The 18,548-nt window shown below is 39.4% G+C and overlaps 1 protein-coding gene across 3 annotated transcripts in view; it reads right to left on the bottom strand.

The window, feature by feature from the left end:
* The window catches only part of LOC149267660 (putative plastid-lipid-associated protein 4, chloroplastic), a 279,800-nt gene that overhangs the window by 246,353 nt on the left and 14,899 nt on the right, over positions 1-18,548 (bottom strand). For all 3 annotated transcript variants that reach the window (XM_089433800.1, XM_089433798.1, XM_089433804.1), the window contains exons 2-3: positions 2,462-2,575; positions 1,336-1,434 (exon numbers count right to left, since the gene is read on the bottom strand). In XM_089433800.1, coding sequence (XP_089289926.1) covers positions 1,336-1,434; positions 2,462-2,575 — 213 coding nt within the window. The remainder of the gene's footprint in view (positions 1-1,335; positions 1,435-2,461; positions 2,576-18,548) is intronic.

Below are 18,548 nucleotides of genomic sequence, written 5' to 3'. Positions count from 1 at the left end.
CAAGACAAGGACTTGGTGGAAAAGGCTTTAAGCTATTCTCAGCACATCTATATATCTCCTGATGTCAATATATATAGTACATGTAATTTGACCACTTCTAGATCTAGATCTCATGGATAACTCATTGGTAGATAATGGCAACCCCTCATCAATAGATAAGGATGACAAATCATAAGAATGTGATCTACTTTGTGATTTTCTAGGGACTCAGTCTAACATTGCCCCCCTCAATCACAACTCTGAATAATTATACCATGCCTGGATGCCATCACTTCTAGTTACACTTAATCACTGATATGAATGCCAGTTTATCAGTAACTTTCACAGTTCCGGTATGCAGTCTGGAATCGTCTTTACAGTAATATGGATAGCTCTTCTCATTTCATATGATATTGGCTATTTAACTCACTCAAAACTGAAATTATTATGATTAAATTTGTTCACATACTTCCACCATTGACAGTCTTGACCAGCATAATTTCAGCATTCACTAAGCTAAATTTTGGGAAAGCTTGGAACAAGTTTGCACTCGTTGTGATTTTACATTTTCCTTACTTTTAATTCATGGTGTAATGCTGATAACAGCCCTTTGTATCTATCAAACATTGTGATATCTTTGGACCAATTTAATAAATCAACTTGCACTTTTTAAATCACATCTTGTTCACATCTTTAAAGAGAATTGCTTGTTTGCTTAGTCACACTAAAAATCAATAAAGCTAATATTTCACTCCCACTCTATAACAAATTGGCTAGACTGAACTTCAGTGACACCCCCATAGGCTAGGAACCCTTAGCCTAAAGTGAGAAGCAAGGCCACCAAGGGAACAATGGGTGGTTTGCCTAGTAGTTGCCTCTAGGCTCTGCCATTCTGGTTAGGACTTTCCCATCTAGCAAGAGTTTGAGCAATAACAGAGAACAGCTCCCAAAGAGATACATAATAGAGATGAGTTATGCAATAACTCCTTAGTTATTAGAAGAGCCTCCTCCAAATAACTCAAGTACATCCATAAAACCATATAATATGCTCATGTCTACATTAACGACTCTATTGACCTCTATATATACATACTATAACCCATTGCACACTTGGGCTGCATATTATGCCAGCACCTGTTACATATATATTCAACCCCATCACATACACATTGAACTACATTTGTATCACCATCAGGGTTATAACATGCTTATTCATTGTTGTGCTTTTATAGTCCCATTGACCATTTCTATACACCAATTGGTCTTAATATTTAAATTAGAATATGAAAGATTGATCGTTTAATTAAAAGCATTTTTCATAAAGAAAATGAACTTAAGAGAACAAAAAAAGGATACCTGATTAAAGAAAGGCCAAGTCTCCAAATTTTGAGCTCTAAGAGTATCAGCATTGATTGCTTGATAGATTTTCCCATTTGGCCTTAAAAATTTTGGTCGCTGTGTAAGAACATAGAAATCAAGTTTATATCAATAGCATATGCATAAAGTTTCTAAATAAGGATAAAGAAGTTCTACTTTACATAAATTGTCAATAATAACAATAACATATGAACAAAGAATTCAAGGATCCCCTCATTTCTATTTTTATTTATGGAAAAAAGCAAAAGATGAGGTTTCCTCGACTACAAAATCTTAGTTTAAGACCAACTCACAGAGTTGAATAAACCCTTGTATAATAGCATAGATACAATAAGATAATGAAATCAAGTCATAATTTAGTAAGGCTTGTATAATCAACATAGTTTCTACCTACAACATTATTTTTTGGAGATAAAGTATTATATTTTCCGTAAGAAAAACATATTATTTGGGAAGAGAGCTCCTCTATTTATAGAAGAAAAGTCGTAAGTAGTTACACCTACCACATTGTAAGTCCTCTTTAGAGGGAAGAACAATTTTAAAAGTGTATCATACAGATATGAGTACTTAGGAGTTACGACCAACAACTACTTGTGGCAACACTTTATAATGACAAATCTTAGGACTTAATTCTAATATTATCATACAATACTCATTAATTCCTGAAATCATTGAAAGCATTGGACTCAAATACTTGTTAAAGGTGAGGAAACAATAGTTGCAATGGATGCTTTTGAGGTCCATCATGCTACGTGATTTTATAGTTGTAAAAAGCAATGTCATTTATGAGGAGTAACTATCGAAGAAAGTTAATATAAATCTATAGAAAACTAACAACCACACTCGAATGGGATACTAGGCTCAAAAGCATCCAATGAGGTTCAAGAGAGGACAAACATAGTGAAATAAGATAGTACATATTGAAGTTTAGATCCTCGAGGCAATTTAACGTTGGCTCAAAAAATTGTAACCCAGCTTTGTTTTATTTACTTTCTCATTATAGCATTTATCATAACTAAAACTATACATAAAGGCCAAAATATTCGTTGTCTTCTTCATCCATTCAACATTATAGTTTGTTATACTTCACATTGAAAAATCATACCTGACTCTTTAGAATTGTCGCTGAAGTAGTGTACAAAAGCTCCCATTTTCCATTTAACAAGGGAGACTGAAGAGGTTCTTTAGTTGGATTAATCACTTCTAGTTCCTGTGCAATCTGCTCCATAAGCAATGTCAACACAGATAAAAAAGTAAAAATGAAAGCCAAATCAAATAATAAAATAACAATAGGGAAAATGTTGAAATGCTATTCAACAGCAACTTTTTTAACGAAAAATACTTCTTATATTAAAGTTTAAACAGATGATATTACAAAGTGATGATGATTTAGCTATTCAACAACAATTAGTCAATGATTTAACTGTTAAATGGTGCTATATATTGGTTTCAAGGAAAAACATCATTATGTTATTACATAGTGAGATCAAAACAATTTTTTAAAATGTAATGACCCGTCTCAATTCACGAGTAGCAAAGCAATATTAGCATGTATACAAGGCATGCATATGATAGCTACATATGCATGCATTGCATATATCACACTAGTATACATATTAACTGATATTGGAAAATGTCTAGTATAGAGTAATGAATTAATTATTGAAGTACTAAGTAAATACCTAACTCACTAGAACATAATGAATATGTAGAGTGGGGCACTAAATATACCATCCCTATAATATGAAACCAATTAAGGTACTATTCAAAAATATATATATTAATAAATACAAAGAAATTTACAAGGTAAAAGTGAAATTAAAATAAATAACTTTTTTTTATATATTAACTAAAAGAATTATACATGTTATTTTACAAAAAAATATAACATAAAACTATATCAAGAAAAGGAACTAAATAATATAATTAAAAAGGCATATGACATAAACATTGAATAAAGTTCTTAAATAAAATATAAAGACTAAAATAGTCGACAAAACCTATTTCTTAAAAGTAAAAGAAAAAAATCAAATCCATTCAATTTAACCAAACAATGTTATTTATAATGAAAAGTGACCGCCTCTAAAGATCATGGAGGTTCCACGTAACAGGATAAGTACAAGGAAAATAGATGGACGGCGAAGGTGGAGATGATGGAAGGAAGGGAAGACGATGAGGTTTTGGAGATATAAGGAGAAGCGAGGGAGTGCAGAAGGGGGGGTTTTTTTTGGGAGAAATGGAGGGGGAACAGTGAAGGAAATTGGGAACTGAAGACTAAGTTGTTGAGCTGAGAGATTGGAATTGAGAATCAGAGATCTGAGCAATTGTTCTTGAAACTTTTGGGCATGGGGGTCAGAGTACTTCGATTACGAAGTATTTTGAAGCTGGGTACCAAGGATTGTACCCAGTTTGGCTGGGAGGTTTCGGTCATTTGGTAACCAAAGCGAAATTGGAGCGAGGACAACCGGAATATGGGATCGACATCAAACTCATAAGAAAACAGGTATTTACAGTGAATTGATAAGTTATGTTCTTAAATTTCATTGTATGCAATGTTCGAAGTAAATTCTAAGTTTCTGAATTTAGAACCCTTACAGTAAAATTTTAGATTTAGGGCTTCACAGTAATTCTCAATATGAATTTGTTAAACTCTGTTAAATTCATTAAATTTAGGGCATTTTAGAGCTCTACATCTAGTATCAAAGCCATCTTCAAACTCTCAGACCATTTAAAGGAAGTAATTGTAATTACCATATGTTTTAACAATGTCACTATTCCGGAAAATATCAACAACAACAAAAATAGAGAAATGACGTGATTTGAGGTGCAGGTTGGATGCCTTCTATATGATGCTATAATGTGCTAATTTTATGGGATTAAGTATATGTAGAATGTCGTATGCGTAAGGTTAAAGGCATTTCAAATTTAATAACTTGAGTTAATCGTTACTGAATTGTTGGGAAAGTCGATGGCTACCGATCAAAATAAAATTGGCTTCTGGCCGACTATGCAGTACCGACCAACTGAGTTGATCAACCCACTGTGCATGATTCTCCTGGGTCAACTGACTGCTTGATCATTACGTGGACTATTTGACTGGACTTGCACTTTGTCGACATGTGATCTTCACAATTTGCGTTTCTTGAGCTTTTATTTTTTTTTAAACATTTGAATAGGTAACTCATGTGTGCAGGTTGAAGAAAGCCTTGTCCAGGCTAAAACAAGCACCCAAAGCTTGGTATGGCCGAATTGACAGCTACTTACAGCAGTTGGGATTCACCAAGAGCGATGTTGATCCCAATCTTTATTATCTGCTGGTAGAAGGGGAGTCATTGATTCTGGTATTGTATGTGGATGATCTATTTTTGACAGGATCATCCAGACTCATAAAGGATTGTAAGAACCTGGAAACTGAGTTTGATATGAAGGATTTGGGGCTAATGCACTATTTTCTGGGATTGGAAGTTTGGCAGCAGGATGGTGAGATCTTCCTTGGCCAAGGAAGATATGCATCAGAAATTTTGAAAAGATTCAAAATGCAGGATTGTCGACCTATGGCTACGCCTATGATTACCAATTGGAAGAAAATAGATGCTTCAGGAGACAAGGAAGTGGACCCCACCTTATACAGACAACTCATTGGGTCACTTATGTATCTGGTCAACACTAGGCCAGACTTGTGTTATGCTGTCAACACCCTTAGTCAGTTCATGGTGGAACCAAAAAGGGCGCACTGGGCAGCAGCAAAGCACATTCTCAGGTATGTGCATGGAACAGTAAATTTTGGATTAAGGTACACCAAGGGCAATGATATTGAATTGAGTGGATTCACTGATGCAGATTGGGCAGGAAGTTCAGTAGACAGGAAAAGTACCACTGGGTATTGCTTCAGTATTGGATCTGGGATGACCTCCTGGTGCAGTAAGAAGCAGAAGTTTGTAGCTTTGAGCTCTACTGAAGCTGAGTATATGGCAGCTAGCAAAGCAACATGTGAAGCTATATGGCTTAGGAAACTGCTTGTAAATCTATTCAGGAGAAGGATGGAAGCGACAAGGATCTTCTGTGATAATCAGAGTTATATCAAGCTTTTTGAAAATCCAGTATTTCATGATCGCTCCAAACACAACGATATTCGTGTCACTTTATTAGATACTATGTTCAACATGGAGCAGTACAGTTGGAGTACACTCCCACATGAAATCAGGTGGCAGACATACTCACCAAGGTGCTAGGAAGAGCCAAGTTTGTTCAATTTCGGGAACAAATGGGTATGTTGGAAAAACCTTTCAATAGAATGATGCAGCATTTGAGAGGGAGTTGTAGTACATATGCAGCAGTGGCAGTGACAGTGTCATGGGCAGCAGTACAGTAGCATCAATAGCACAGTGTTGGTGGCAGCAGCAGTGCAGAAAGGAGATGCTTCAGAAACAGAGCAGCATGAAGGTGGACATTGTTGCTAGAGCACTTTCCTCACTAAAAGGGAGTGTTCGTTTTTGGTGGCATCGGAAGTGCTCTAGCCTTGAAAATTGGTGGAGAGGCTAAGGCGCATGAGTTCTAAAGAACCCAAAAACCGTTTGGTGAAATTCCACCCGGATTGTATTTTATTAAAATAATTAATATTTTTAATGCAGTTCCTAAGTCTAAACTTCGGGAAATTAAAATATTGATAGGTATTAATCAAAATATGGGTGAGAATGATCCAGAAGGTGGATCAAGTCATGTTTTAATCTTAGCCATTGATTAGAGACTTAATCTCGGCCGTTGAAGACTCAACAGGAAAAGTATAAAATGGAGGCTCGGGGTTCATTTGGAAACACATGGAGAGAACAAATTGATCTAGAGTTCAATTTCTGGGGCTAGGAAGCTGAGAAATTCGAACTAGGTGATCATTCAGTAGCAGCGGGCAAAGAGAATCCGGCAGAAGGACTTTCCGGGAAATACAGAACAGAGAGGCGGAGAGAGCTTGTAGAGAGGCAGCATAGTAGCCGAGAGAGCTGACGCTGGGCCAGTCTGGGCCCAAGCAATCCTGACGTAGAGCCAGAAGGGCCAACACAGAGCAGAAAAGTTGTCTGTCACGCAAAATCTAGAACTGTCAGAACAACCGGAACTACCAGGAACTGTCGAAACTGCCGAGAACTGTCAGGAACTGCAGGAACTGTCGGGAACTGTCGGAACTGTTGAGAACTGCTGGAACAGCCGGGAGAGCTGATGCAGAGGGCAGAGAAGGTGACGCAAGGTTGACGCAGAGCCAGCGCAGAAATAGCCGAAGTTAGCCAGTCTTGTGCCGAATTAGCCAGAATTCTGCCAGGTGAAGTGAGGTAAAACTCACTTAGATTTTCCGCCAGTATTTTCTCTATAAAGGATTGCTAGATGAGCATCCTAGATTGTATGCAGATATTTATAGCCAATAATAAGAATCCTCATATCTGCTACACTGGTTTTCCCACATTGGGTTTTTCCAGGGATGATTGTCCAAAAACAAGTGTGTCAATGTGATTGTTCATATGTTGATGTTTCTCTTGCCGTTTAATTTTCAGTTCTAGTTTGTGAAGTCTGCAACTGAATTTATTTTGGTATTTACTGAAGTATTGGTAAATAACTTATCATAAATGAGTAGGAGAAATAAATCAATTATTGCAGCAAATTTTCACATTCCAACCCTGGTGCAGTCATAAAAATATGACCCAACAATGCCAAGATGATGTTATGGTGTGTTGTCAATGCCATAGCATGTTTGTGGCAATGCATCTAGAGGATAAGATAATGTTAAACAAGGTTGTGGATTTATTCAACCATCCAGGGTTTCAGGTGCGCATGATGAGGATAACAATACATAAACCCTAATGAATTTGGAAGGGATGAGGATGATGGTGAGGCAAAGTCATCGACAAAAGGTATTCCCATAAACCCTAATGCTACTGATGTGATCATGCTTCGAGATAAGATGAGCAGGGTGAAGATGATAAGCACCCTAGAGAGTGGGGATTAATTCAAAGCAGGGTTGGACCTTCAATCACATATGTCTAGGGTTACAAGGATGCAAGGGAGCATACAATTCCCACAAACCCTAATGCACATGCTAAGGTGTAGGACCAGTCAAGAACCTAGGGGAATATGTTTTGCAATGACTCTCACCATGATGTCATGTGATGCCGATGAGAATGCGCCCCTAGAGGCATGCGAATTAGGTTAAAACAGGAAGGGGATCACTCTTTTGACAATCTAGGGTTTCTCTCAAACCCTAATATGGTCAATCATAAGGAAAGACAAATTGAATTCATGCTCGTCCAAATATAGGGCCTCTACTGATCGCGATGCATATTATGGAAAGATAAGTTTCAAAATCATGGGAGACTCTTAACACATCAATGAAGCAACAAACCTTCAAAACCCTAATGCAATCATAAGGTCAGTATCTGAGACAACACATGATGTGTGAATTCAATATGTGAAGTGTGAATGGGTACATCAACAAGGTTTGATAGGAAGGGTCGCGGGGAGAGTAACCAGCTGAAGGCCCAATCAAAACCCTAATAGTCTGAGGCGAGGAGTAGGGGACCCAAAATTTTGGATATGGCCAAAAAATTTGGGTGTTGTTGTAGCAGCTACAACAGAACCCTATACCAATCGCGTTCCAGAAGGTAAAACGAAGCCCAACCAACAAATATTCACTCAAGCGGAATATGCTCAAGTATTATGCATGGAAAGCAAGGTACTTTACGATTTCCAGGTATGAAAAACAGAGTCAAAACCCTTAGGCATTGGTCCTTCTACTTGTATATTAAACACCTGCAAGACCATGATCAAAATAACCTAACGAAACCCATACAAACCCAAAATAACGAACCAAAAACCTTTAATAACCTTCCTGGCCGCAAATGGAAAGAGCGAATTACTTCATAGTCCTGTTAAGACGTGCCTCAGATCTAATATTCAAGAGGGTCGAAACTTCATGAGATGCCAAACAAAAATTGCAAACATTGCTTAAAAAACAACTTTCCTTCTTATAGAGGCAGTAGAGTCATAATTTACTGTCAAGTCAACTTCAGAAACGCAAAGAATAGTGTGAACTGTGACAGGCCCTTTCAGTACTGTGTCTGAGCATATTTCAACCAAGAAAAAGCAGGCTACAGAAGATAGATCACTTGAATATTAAGAGCCCAACGAAATAGTTCTTCAGATCAACCTTTAAATCAGATCTACAGGCTGCAAGTTTTAATAGATCGCACAGCTTGAAGTGTCTGGCTCCAAGAGTCATGACCAACAAAGCTATTGATGAAATTGTCCACAAATTGTCCTAGTTTTTCAACAGGAATAAATGCATCAAAGGAGAATGGACTAGTATGTCAACGAGTTGTTTTCAGTCGCAAATTTCAGACATCCACATACCAGTTTTGAACGATCTGCTTCAGAATATATTGAAAACAGTTCTTCAACCATGGAGTGAGAGCCACCTGCAATCATTTAAAAATAAGCAGCAAAACCCTTTTTAAAAGAAAGACAACCACAAGCCCAAAAACCATCTTCCTCCTCATTGAATTAAATCTCAGAGATAATAGCGAATATTTTCTCACTTATAATTTGAAGGGGATGGATCATCCTTTTATAGTTTTGGATGAATGTCTAGGAGGGCAGTCGATTTCCATTTGGGAGGGAAATTCATTTTGGAATTTGAATTTTAAATTCATTTTTAACCAAAATTAAAATATTTTAGGAGGTCGCCTGATATTTTAGGAGAATTCAAAATTGAACCTTCATTTGAGCCAAAATTTCCCACTTATTTTGGACCATACAATATCCTTTTAATAATTAAAATAATATCGCCATCGTCTAGCCAGTAAAGTAATGCCACATCATCAATGTGTTGGGTTTTTTACCACAAGAAGGGGGCACCATTTTCAATAAGCGTATCTCCCAAACCGTGAGGGCCCACGAAACACTCCACATATCAACGGAGTCAACATGATGAGTAGAATCCACTAGCGAGGGTCTTCAAGAGGGACACAATGATCTGCATCATCAAAATCTCCAACAAGTGCAGGGTATGATCATCATCCAGGGAAAACAAACCCTAGAGCTAGGGTTGCATCACTGCATCATTTCATCCATGCATGACGACATACCAAGGACATTAATGACGATATCTTGTACCCACTTTGACATCCTGCACCTGCTACTTTGACATCAATGACAACATACTCAACAATTTTCTCAATTCCTGTGATTTAATTTTGGTGAAGCTGCAGTAGTGTTTTATTCAGTATTTGTCGTATATAATTTACAGAAGTCAAATAATCTTTTAAAGATAGGTGAATAATAACCAGATTAACTGCAATAGTTTTAAAATTTTCACATCGTGTGAGAGCGGATCTGGGGGAAAAAGAGGCTCAATGCAAGCACAGGAAGAGAAAATCGAGGGTTTATAAAACCCAATTTGACTTCTTCAGATTTATTTGGGTTGTTGCTATATTTTTCGAGAATTTTTCAGAAATGGCTTCAGTAGGATTGAGAGATTAGGACAGATTGGATGGTGCCTCTAATTTTAGTGTCTAGAAAGCTAGAATTTTCTTGTTGTTGGAAGAAAATGGTCTCAAGGAGTATGCGACCAATGTTGTAGCAGTACCTACAAATCCAACACAACTTCTTGCATATAAGGAGAATGCTAAAGTAAGGAGGATTATCCTTGATGGTGTTAAGGATCATATAGTTCCCCATATCACGAAGTTAGAAACAACGAAGAAGATGTAGGGTATCGTCATAAATTTGTACCATAATGCTACCAAAAACAAGAAGTTGATTCTTAGAGAGAAGTTGAGGAACACTCGGATGAATAAGGGTGAAGACATTGTTAGTTATCTCACTAGACTTAGACTTGTCAAGGACGAGTTAGCAGTTGTTGGAGATAAACGGGAAGATGACGAGCTAGTGTGAATAGCCCTTAATGGCTTTACTAAACAGTGGGATGTCTTCATTCAAGTCATTAATGGATGAGACACCTTACCAAGTTGGGATCGGTTGTGGAGTGATTTCACTTGAGAGGAGCTTAGACTTAGTCTTGTCACTAGGAACAATAGTAAGGCACAAAAAAGTAAGGAGTGACAGGAAAACGCAGCCCTAGCTGTATAAGGGAAAATGGAGAAGGGGTCTACCAAAAGACCTAACCCAAAAGGTGAGAAGAAGAAGGACCTTTCTAAGGTCAAATGCTACGGTTGTCACGAGTTTGGAAACTATGTCAACAATTCCCGCAGAGGAAGAAAAGCGAGAAGAAACGCAAGAAGCAGACGACGACTTCGACAAGTCGAGATGAGCTCGCTAGCAAGATGGAACGAGAGTTTGCACTCATAGCTTGCCTGACTAGCTCAACCTCACAAGGTGTTTGGTACATAGACAATGGGGCGTCATTTCATATAACATGAGTTATGGAGTACTTCTCTAGTTACAAGGAAGAGGACATTTGATTCCATTTTCAGATGGGGAACAATTCCAAGTGCAATTCAGTTGGGAGAGGGATTATTCTATTTAAGAGGGAGAATGGCAAGCCAACTCCCATCCATGATGTGTTGCATGTGTTAGGCTTGGGTATGAACTTGATTTTTGTATCTATTCATCAAGATAAAGGTACAATGTACTCTTTAGAGGGGCGCACATGTTGATCAAGCACAAGGATAGGAAATCACCCATAGCTATTGGAGTTAGGAGTAGTAGGATTTACAAGTTGTAGTTTGATACTCCTAAGCAAAGTTACACGAAATGCCCCCCCCCCAAGGATCCAAACCGGGATCCGCGTCCCGTACGGATCCATGGGGGATTCGTCGTCGGATCTGTGGTTCGGAAATCCGGAACTGCAAATCAAGCCGACAAACACAGGTTCTTGGAAATTCAGAACCATGTCGGCCTGATCCGCAGTTCCGGATTTTTGAACTACGAATCCACCTCAAATCTGCGGCGGATCAGGCACGGATCCGTACAGATCACGAGCAACTTCGATGTTCAACAGACGATTCCATGGTGATCGACCCAAAAAACTCATTTTTTTGTTTTCTCTAACTTGAGTTGGGGGTGGGTTTAGGTTGAGTTAGGGAAATAATAGATGGGGATAAAGCTCATTTCCCCCTCTCATTTCCTCACTCTTGTATTTTTGGAGAGCTTGGAGAAGAGAGGCTTGAGGAGAGCTTGGAGGAGTGAAGGAGGAGGAGCTAGGAGCAGTGAAGGAGGAGGAGCTTGGAGGAGTAAAGAAGGGCTTCCATCTACAAGAGCTAAAGAGGTAAGTGCAAACCCCAAACTCCCTCATTTTTCTGTCATTGTTGTTTGTATTTTTCTCCTCCCTCTCCTACTCTTTCCCATTCTTTCTTCTTGTTCATTTCATTGTAGGTTGTCCATCTATATTCATATTCCAAAATGGTGTTCTTTTGGCTTCTATGTATCATTCCACTTTTGATTTTCATGATGGCAAGGGGGAGTAGGAATACAAGGGAAGAAGAACAAGAGGATAGTGATCCCCATATGAGTCACCCAATGTATGATGAGGAGGGGGGGGTTTGAAGATGAAGGGGATGAAGAGGACACTGAAATGCTAGAGGGGAACGCTGCATTGACACCCTTGTGGAATTATGTGACCAAACTTGAAGGGGGAAAAGGTGGTGGAAGCTACAAGCTTTTGTGCCCTCATGGTTGTCCTGGAGGAAAACCATATAGTGTTTCATATACCCGTGTGAGGAGGCATCTTTGTGGGATGTTGGACAGTGATGACAAAAAGGGTGTCGTGGGGATAGCAATTTGCCCAAAGGTTTCCGCTGAACAAAGAAGAAAATACATGCAAACAGAAAAACAAGAAACAAAAAACTCATTCTGAATCAAGTGCAACCTCTAGATTTGGTAGCTCATCTCCTCATGGTACTTCTGTAACCTCTGGAAGTAGAAGAACAATAGGGGATTTCCTTAATGTTGCTGATAGGGACGATGTGGATGGAAAGATAGTCTAGTTTCTTTGTGTTTGCGTTGTACCATTGAATGTGCTTCACTCTCCCTATTGGCATGATATGGTTAAGGCCATCAATGAAGCCCCAAAAGGATACAAGAGCCCCAACTATGAGAAAGCTAGAACAGTGTTATTAGAAAGAGAAAAAGTAAAGGTTCAAAGAGCTTTGGCACGTTTTACAAATGAGTGGGTTGATTGTGGGCTATCCATTGTATCAGATGGGTAGACAAATGTTAGAAACCAACATTTGATAAATGTTCTTGGTGTTTTTGCTAGTGGTGCAGTGTTTATTTCATGTCATGACTCCTCCTCCATCAGTGCAACTTCCCAAAACATTGCAGATCTCCTATTGCAATCAATCAAAGATGTTGGTCCTAATAATGTGGTTCAAGTGATCATTGATAATGCAGCAAATTGTAAGGCAGCAAGAAAAATTATTGAGCGTACTCATCCACACATCTTTTGGTCCGGGTGCTTAGTGCACACATTGAAATTTTTGATGCATGATATTGTGAAGCATAAAGAATGTGGATAGATTAATGAGTTTTACAAGAGAGGGAAGCAACTCATTAAATTTATCACAGGGCATACAAGGGTAAACTACTTTTATGGCACTTACTCCAAGTTGCAGTTGCTTAAACTTGCAAAAACAAGATTTGCAAGTTATTACCTCACCTTTAGGCAGCTAGTGAAGGTGAGACAAGCTTTAACTAATATGGTGACCTCTGAATCATGGGAGGACATTAACACTGATAGAGATGGTGCTAATGTAGCCAAGGACACTATTCTTGACAACCTTTGGTCACAGATTAAATATGTTTGCAATTCAACAAACCAATTTATTAAATGATCAAGTTCGCAAATTCAAATCGGCCAATAATTGGGGAGGTGTATGAGCAAATGGATAGCATGTTGGGGCAAATTAAAGACATTTTTGAGCCTAGAGATATCACCTTGTACAATTATATTCGTGCAGAGGTGGAAAAACGATGGGATATGCTAAACATTCCATTGCATACCTTAGCATATGTTCTGACACCTAAATACTATCATCCATCATGGCTTTCAACACCAACACTTGGGGGGGCAGGAGAAAACCACACCTAGATCTAGAGGTTCTATCTGGTTATATGAAAGCATTGGATAAATTAGTCCCTGATGAGGAGGAGTCTGCCATGCTACGGAAACATTTGAGCAACTATACGCTTAGCACTGGTCCATTTGGGAGCATGCATGCAATTAGAGATCGAGAGAATTTATCTTCTCTTGAGTGGTGGAACATGCATGGAGGTGCTACTCCACTTCTACAAACTTTGGCATTGCGGGTGCTATCACAAGTGGTAAACACTTCTTCTGCAGAGAGGTGTTGGAGCTCTTATTCTTTCATCCATAGTGTTAAAAGGAACAGGTTAAGTTTAGACCAGGCAGAGAGCTTGGTTTATGTTCACTACAACTTGCGATTGTTGTCCCATTATTGTGATGATGCAAAGACTAATAAAGACCTTAAGGTTTGGGACAAAAATCCAAAGGAGCCCAATTTGGAGGATGGAGTGTTGCGATTAGAGCAATTGGAGGATGCTCTTATCCAGGATGATGATGATCAAGTTGAGATGCCACCCCCATCCAGTCGGTTAAGATAATAACCCCGTTTTACGGGAATGATCATAATGCAATGGAACGAGAAGCGAGTTGTGCAAAATCAATCTTGATGATGGAAGATGGAAAGTGAACTCCTCCAGACCCCATAAAACATCTCCAAAAGCCCCTGAGCGCGTTAATGACGTAAACCTGCACCTTTGACCTATCTGCCTCCAACCCTGAACGTCCATCCTAACCATGCCATAAGGAACACCAAAAAAGGAACATCACAGTTTAAGCTGGAAGAAAAATTATGTCGATTATTCATGTTTAGAAACACACATGATTCAGTGACATTAAAAAACTTCCTAGGATGAAATCTTTTGCCAAAATCAAAGACTTACCTAGGTGTTGTTACATAATTAAATGGTCATACTAGCATCATTTACAATACAACTTGCAGAAATTGGGTTTACAATGATACAATAGTGGTGAGTGAAGACTTTGAACTTTCAAAAAATTTATTCACGTCTTTGTATTCTGCTTCCTTGAACTATTGACAAAGTGTGGTCAACAAGGTCTTCAGTCACTTCCAAGACTTCAAATCTCTTGTGGAGAATTCGACAGGCAAGAAGGTGAAGATTCTTCGATCAGACAAGGGAGACGAGTACATGGGGAAAAAGTTCCAAGAGTTCTGTACTAAGGCAGGAATCAAGAGAAAGTGGACGGTTCCTTACAACCCACAGTAAGATGGGGTCGCTAAGAGGAAGAATCATTCAATATCGGAGGCAGTGAGGGTTATGTTGGATGACCAAGACATGCCACATTACTTATGGGCAAAGGCATGCAGTACGAAAGTACATATACAAAACAGGGTCCCACATAAAGCAATTGGAAAGATGACACCGAAGGAAGCATTTATAGGGAAGACGCCATATGTCAGCCACTTCATGATATTTGGCAGTTTGGTGTATTGTCACATTCTAGGAGATACATGTTCCAAGTTGGATCAAACTGCATAGAGGGGGTACTTTGTGGGGTACAGTGAGACCTCAAAGGCATATTCCAGGGGCTGGAAGATTATTGTCAGGCATGATGTCAAGTTCATGGAGGACAAGGCATACAAGAGGTCCATAGATTTGCCAACAGATGATCAGAGTGAGCAGCCAGCAGAAGCTCCAAGGATTAAGAAACAGGATCAAGGGCAACAGAGCGCGAGTACAGTTACCAATATGAGCACAGGCTCAGGTGCAGGAGTTCCTGAGAGTTCGCAAAGTATGGAGCAACAGATGCATCAGGAGGACATGGAAGTTGACATTCCATCCTCTACAGTTGGCAGGAGGAACCATGAGGTTCAACAGACACTTCGGGATGCTCAAGAGTTTGTGGGAGCTCCTAATATGGGTAGTAGACAGTGAAGACAACCAGACAGATACACTGGCTACATGGCATTAATCGGTCAGTTGGAAGATAGCAAGCATTCTAACTATCAAGAGGCTGCATAGCAGCAGGTGTGACGAGATGTGATAGTTGAGGAATATACCTCAACCATGCAGAACGATGTGTGGGATATTGTGCCTAGATCAATAGATAAGGTGGTGGTTGGATCACATTAGATCTTTAAGATCAAGCACGGTGCAGATGGCAGCATCGAGAAATACAAGGCAAGGTTCGTGGCCAAGGGGTTCTCTCAAAAGGAGGGAATATACTATGAGGAGACATTCGCTCCTGTGGTCAGATATGATTCTATACGAGTTGTGATCTCATTTGCAACACAGATGGGATGGAAAATTTATCAGATGGATGTCAAGACGACGTTCCTCAATGGTGAATTGGAAGAGGAGGTATACATAAAACAACCGGAGGGCTTTGTAAAACACAGTAGAGAGACCCACGTGTGCAGACTGAAGAGAGCTTTGTACGGGCTCAAGCAGGCTCCCAAGGAATGGTATGAGCACATTGATAGAGACTCGCAAGGAATGGACTTCGTGAAGAGTGAGACAGATGCAAACTTGTTAAATTATGGTATGTTCTATGCTTAGAGAAGTTTACTTATCTTTCTTATTATTATCCACAAATTAGCAATCACATGTACATAAGTAAAGTGCAGATAGAACATTAAACAATCAACAGAAAACAAGCCAAGACAAGAGACACAAGATGTGGTAGCTAGCCAAGGACAAACCCCAATATGCGGAAACCCTTTGATCAAATCTTCTTTTATCTTCAATAATTCAACAGAGAGAAATAGTACAAAACTCTGATTTATATCAGCAGCAGCAAACCCTATCAGCAGCATCAGCATCATCAGCATCAATGACATCAGTATCATCGGCATCAATGGCATCAACATCATTGGCATCAGCATCATCAACATCAGCGGCATCAGCATCATCGGCATCACCATCATCGGCATCAGCAGCATCAGCATCATCGGCATCAGTGGCATCAACATCATTGGCGTCAGCGGCATCAGCATTCATCAGCATCAGTATCATCGGCATCAGCCCTAAACTAGGGCAGTCAATATCTTCCAAACCAGAGGTCAGATCACCTCGATTCCTGTGCCAAAAATTTCGGATTTCCAAGGAGAGTCAGCTTCACCTACTGCGCAGTCAAGAGAGAGAGAATGTTGGTCAACGCTGGTCAAAGTTCCAATCTGCAGTTTGTAAACCCTTAGAAAACTGCGTCCTTCCTTCCCACGTGTGAGAGAGAGACCTATCTGCGCAGGAGAGAGAGAGAGACTCTTTTCTGCGCAGAAGAGAGAGAGAGATGGATGAGAAGTGTGTGTCCAAATGAGGAGGAGACATCCTGTATTTATATGCAAACGTTGATGATGAATAGATGTGTCTGTTGGGCTTCTGAGCCTACATAAGTTGCTGGCCGACTTTGACAATTTGTCCATAATCAAAATAAATTCATATCTCCATAAATACTTATCGGAATCGGATGATCTTTAGATCAATCCTACACCTCTCGACGAGAGGAATATAATAAAATATTATTAGCCATGAATAAGGTGATCCTCATGGAGTTTAGCCCTAGTTGCCAATTTTAACAAAACCTCTAATACTTTGTGGTTGGGGGTGAGATTCTCATTCTTGTTCTGTATGTGGACAACTTGTTTCTAACAGGTTCACTAGGGATCATAGAGGAGTGCAAGAGGGACGTTGCAGCAGAGTTCGAGATGAAGGACTTGGGACTTATGCACTACTTTCTAGGCATGGAGTTTCCTTGGGTAGGGGAAATACTACAATGAGATCATGAGGAGGTTCAGGATGGAGGATCGCAGAGCCATGTCTACATCCATGATCACGAATTGGAGAAAGGTAGACGCATCCAGGGAGAAGGATGTAGACCCCACCTTATACAGGCAGTTGATTGGTTCTCTCATGTATTTGGTCAACACCAGGCCAGATATATCCTTTGCAGTAAAATCTCTCAGTCAATTCATGGTTGAACCAAAGAGAGTGCATTGCATAGCGACAAAGCGTGTGGTACAATCAAGTATGGGATCAGATATGCTCGAGGTGATGGTATCAGGTTGGTGGGTTATACTAATGCAGACTGGGCAGGCAGTACAGTGGACAGGAAAAGCACTTCAAGGTGTTGCTTCAGCATGGGATCAAGAGTTGTCTCTTGGTACAGTAGGAAGCAGAAGTCCATGGCACTGAGTTCTGCAGAGGCAAAATACATAGCAGCTAGCAGGGAGACATGCGAGTAAATTTGGCTTCAGAAGCTGTTGGTAGCCTTGTTTGGTCAAAGGGTAAAAACAATAGTGATACACTGCAACAATCAGAGTTGCATCAGGTTCTCTAAGAATCCAGTGTTTCATGACATGTCCAAGCATATCGACATCAGGGACTATGTACAACACATGATAGTTTAGCTATAGTATATACCTACACATCAGCAGGTAGCAAACATTCTGACAAAGGCCTTAGGGAAAGCAAGATTCATCTTCTTTAGAGATATGTTGGGTGTTATGAAGAACACCTTCCTTGTTAAAATGGAGTTTAGTTTTTGTAGCTCAGACAAGTGTTCTAGTATCAAGTGGTGTCTACAAGGTTATAAACACAGATGGATTAATTATCTTCAATACCCAAAAAAAGTTTCTAAGGAAAATTGTCTGAATTAGATTTAATTAGCCAGTTTAATTATTTTCCTAGGCCTAACTTAGGAAAAGTGGTTAATTAATCGAGATTAATTGAGACAAATCGATTTCTCTTTAGAGACTTCTAGAAAAGTGATTCTTAGAAGTCAAAATGATCTTAGCCATCAATTGTGATTAGATCATGGTCATTGATTACTCAACGAGGGATTATAAGAGGAGATCGATGGGGCTTTTAGAGATATAGTGAATTGAAATGAGAGCAAGGACACAGTGATAGTGTGGAGAATACCAGCAGTGGGGTTTCAGCAGGAGAAATCAAGAAGAGAAGTTTTAGAGAAATTCTTCACATAGATCACAGTTTTCCAAGAGAAGGAAGGAGGTTGAATTATTCTGCAAGAGGGAGGTCGATTTAGCTAGTGTGTGTTAGCTCTGTTATACAAAAGGATAAAAAATGGATCCAAGACACTCCCAAAGTCTGCAAATCTGCTTAAAATCACGCCAAAGGATCCAAGTTTGCCCCAA

This window comes from Pinus tabuliformis, chromosome 6, assembly GCF_031772625.1.
Source record: "Pinus tabuliformis cultivar Carrire ecotype Pingquan chromosome 6, CPIR1, whole genome shotgun sequence".
Taxonomy (NCBI): domain Eukaryota; kingdom Viridiplantae; phylum Streptophyta; class Pinopsida; order Pinales; family Pinaceae; genus Pinus; species Pinus tabuliformis.
The sequence above is the reverse complement of the archived record's forward strand: the minus strand, read 5'-3'. Positions and strand labels throughout refer to the sequence as shown.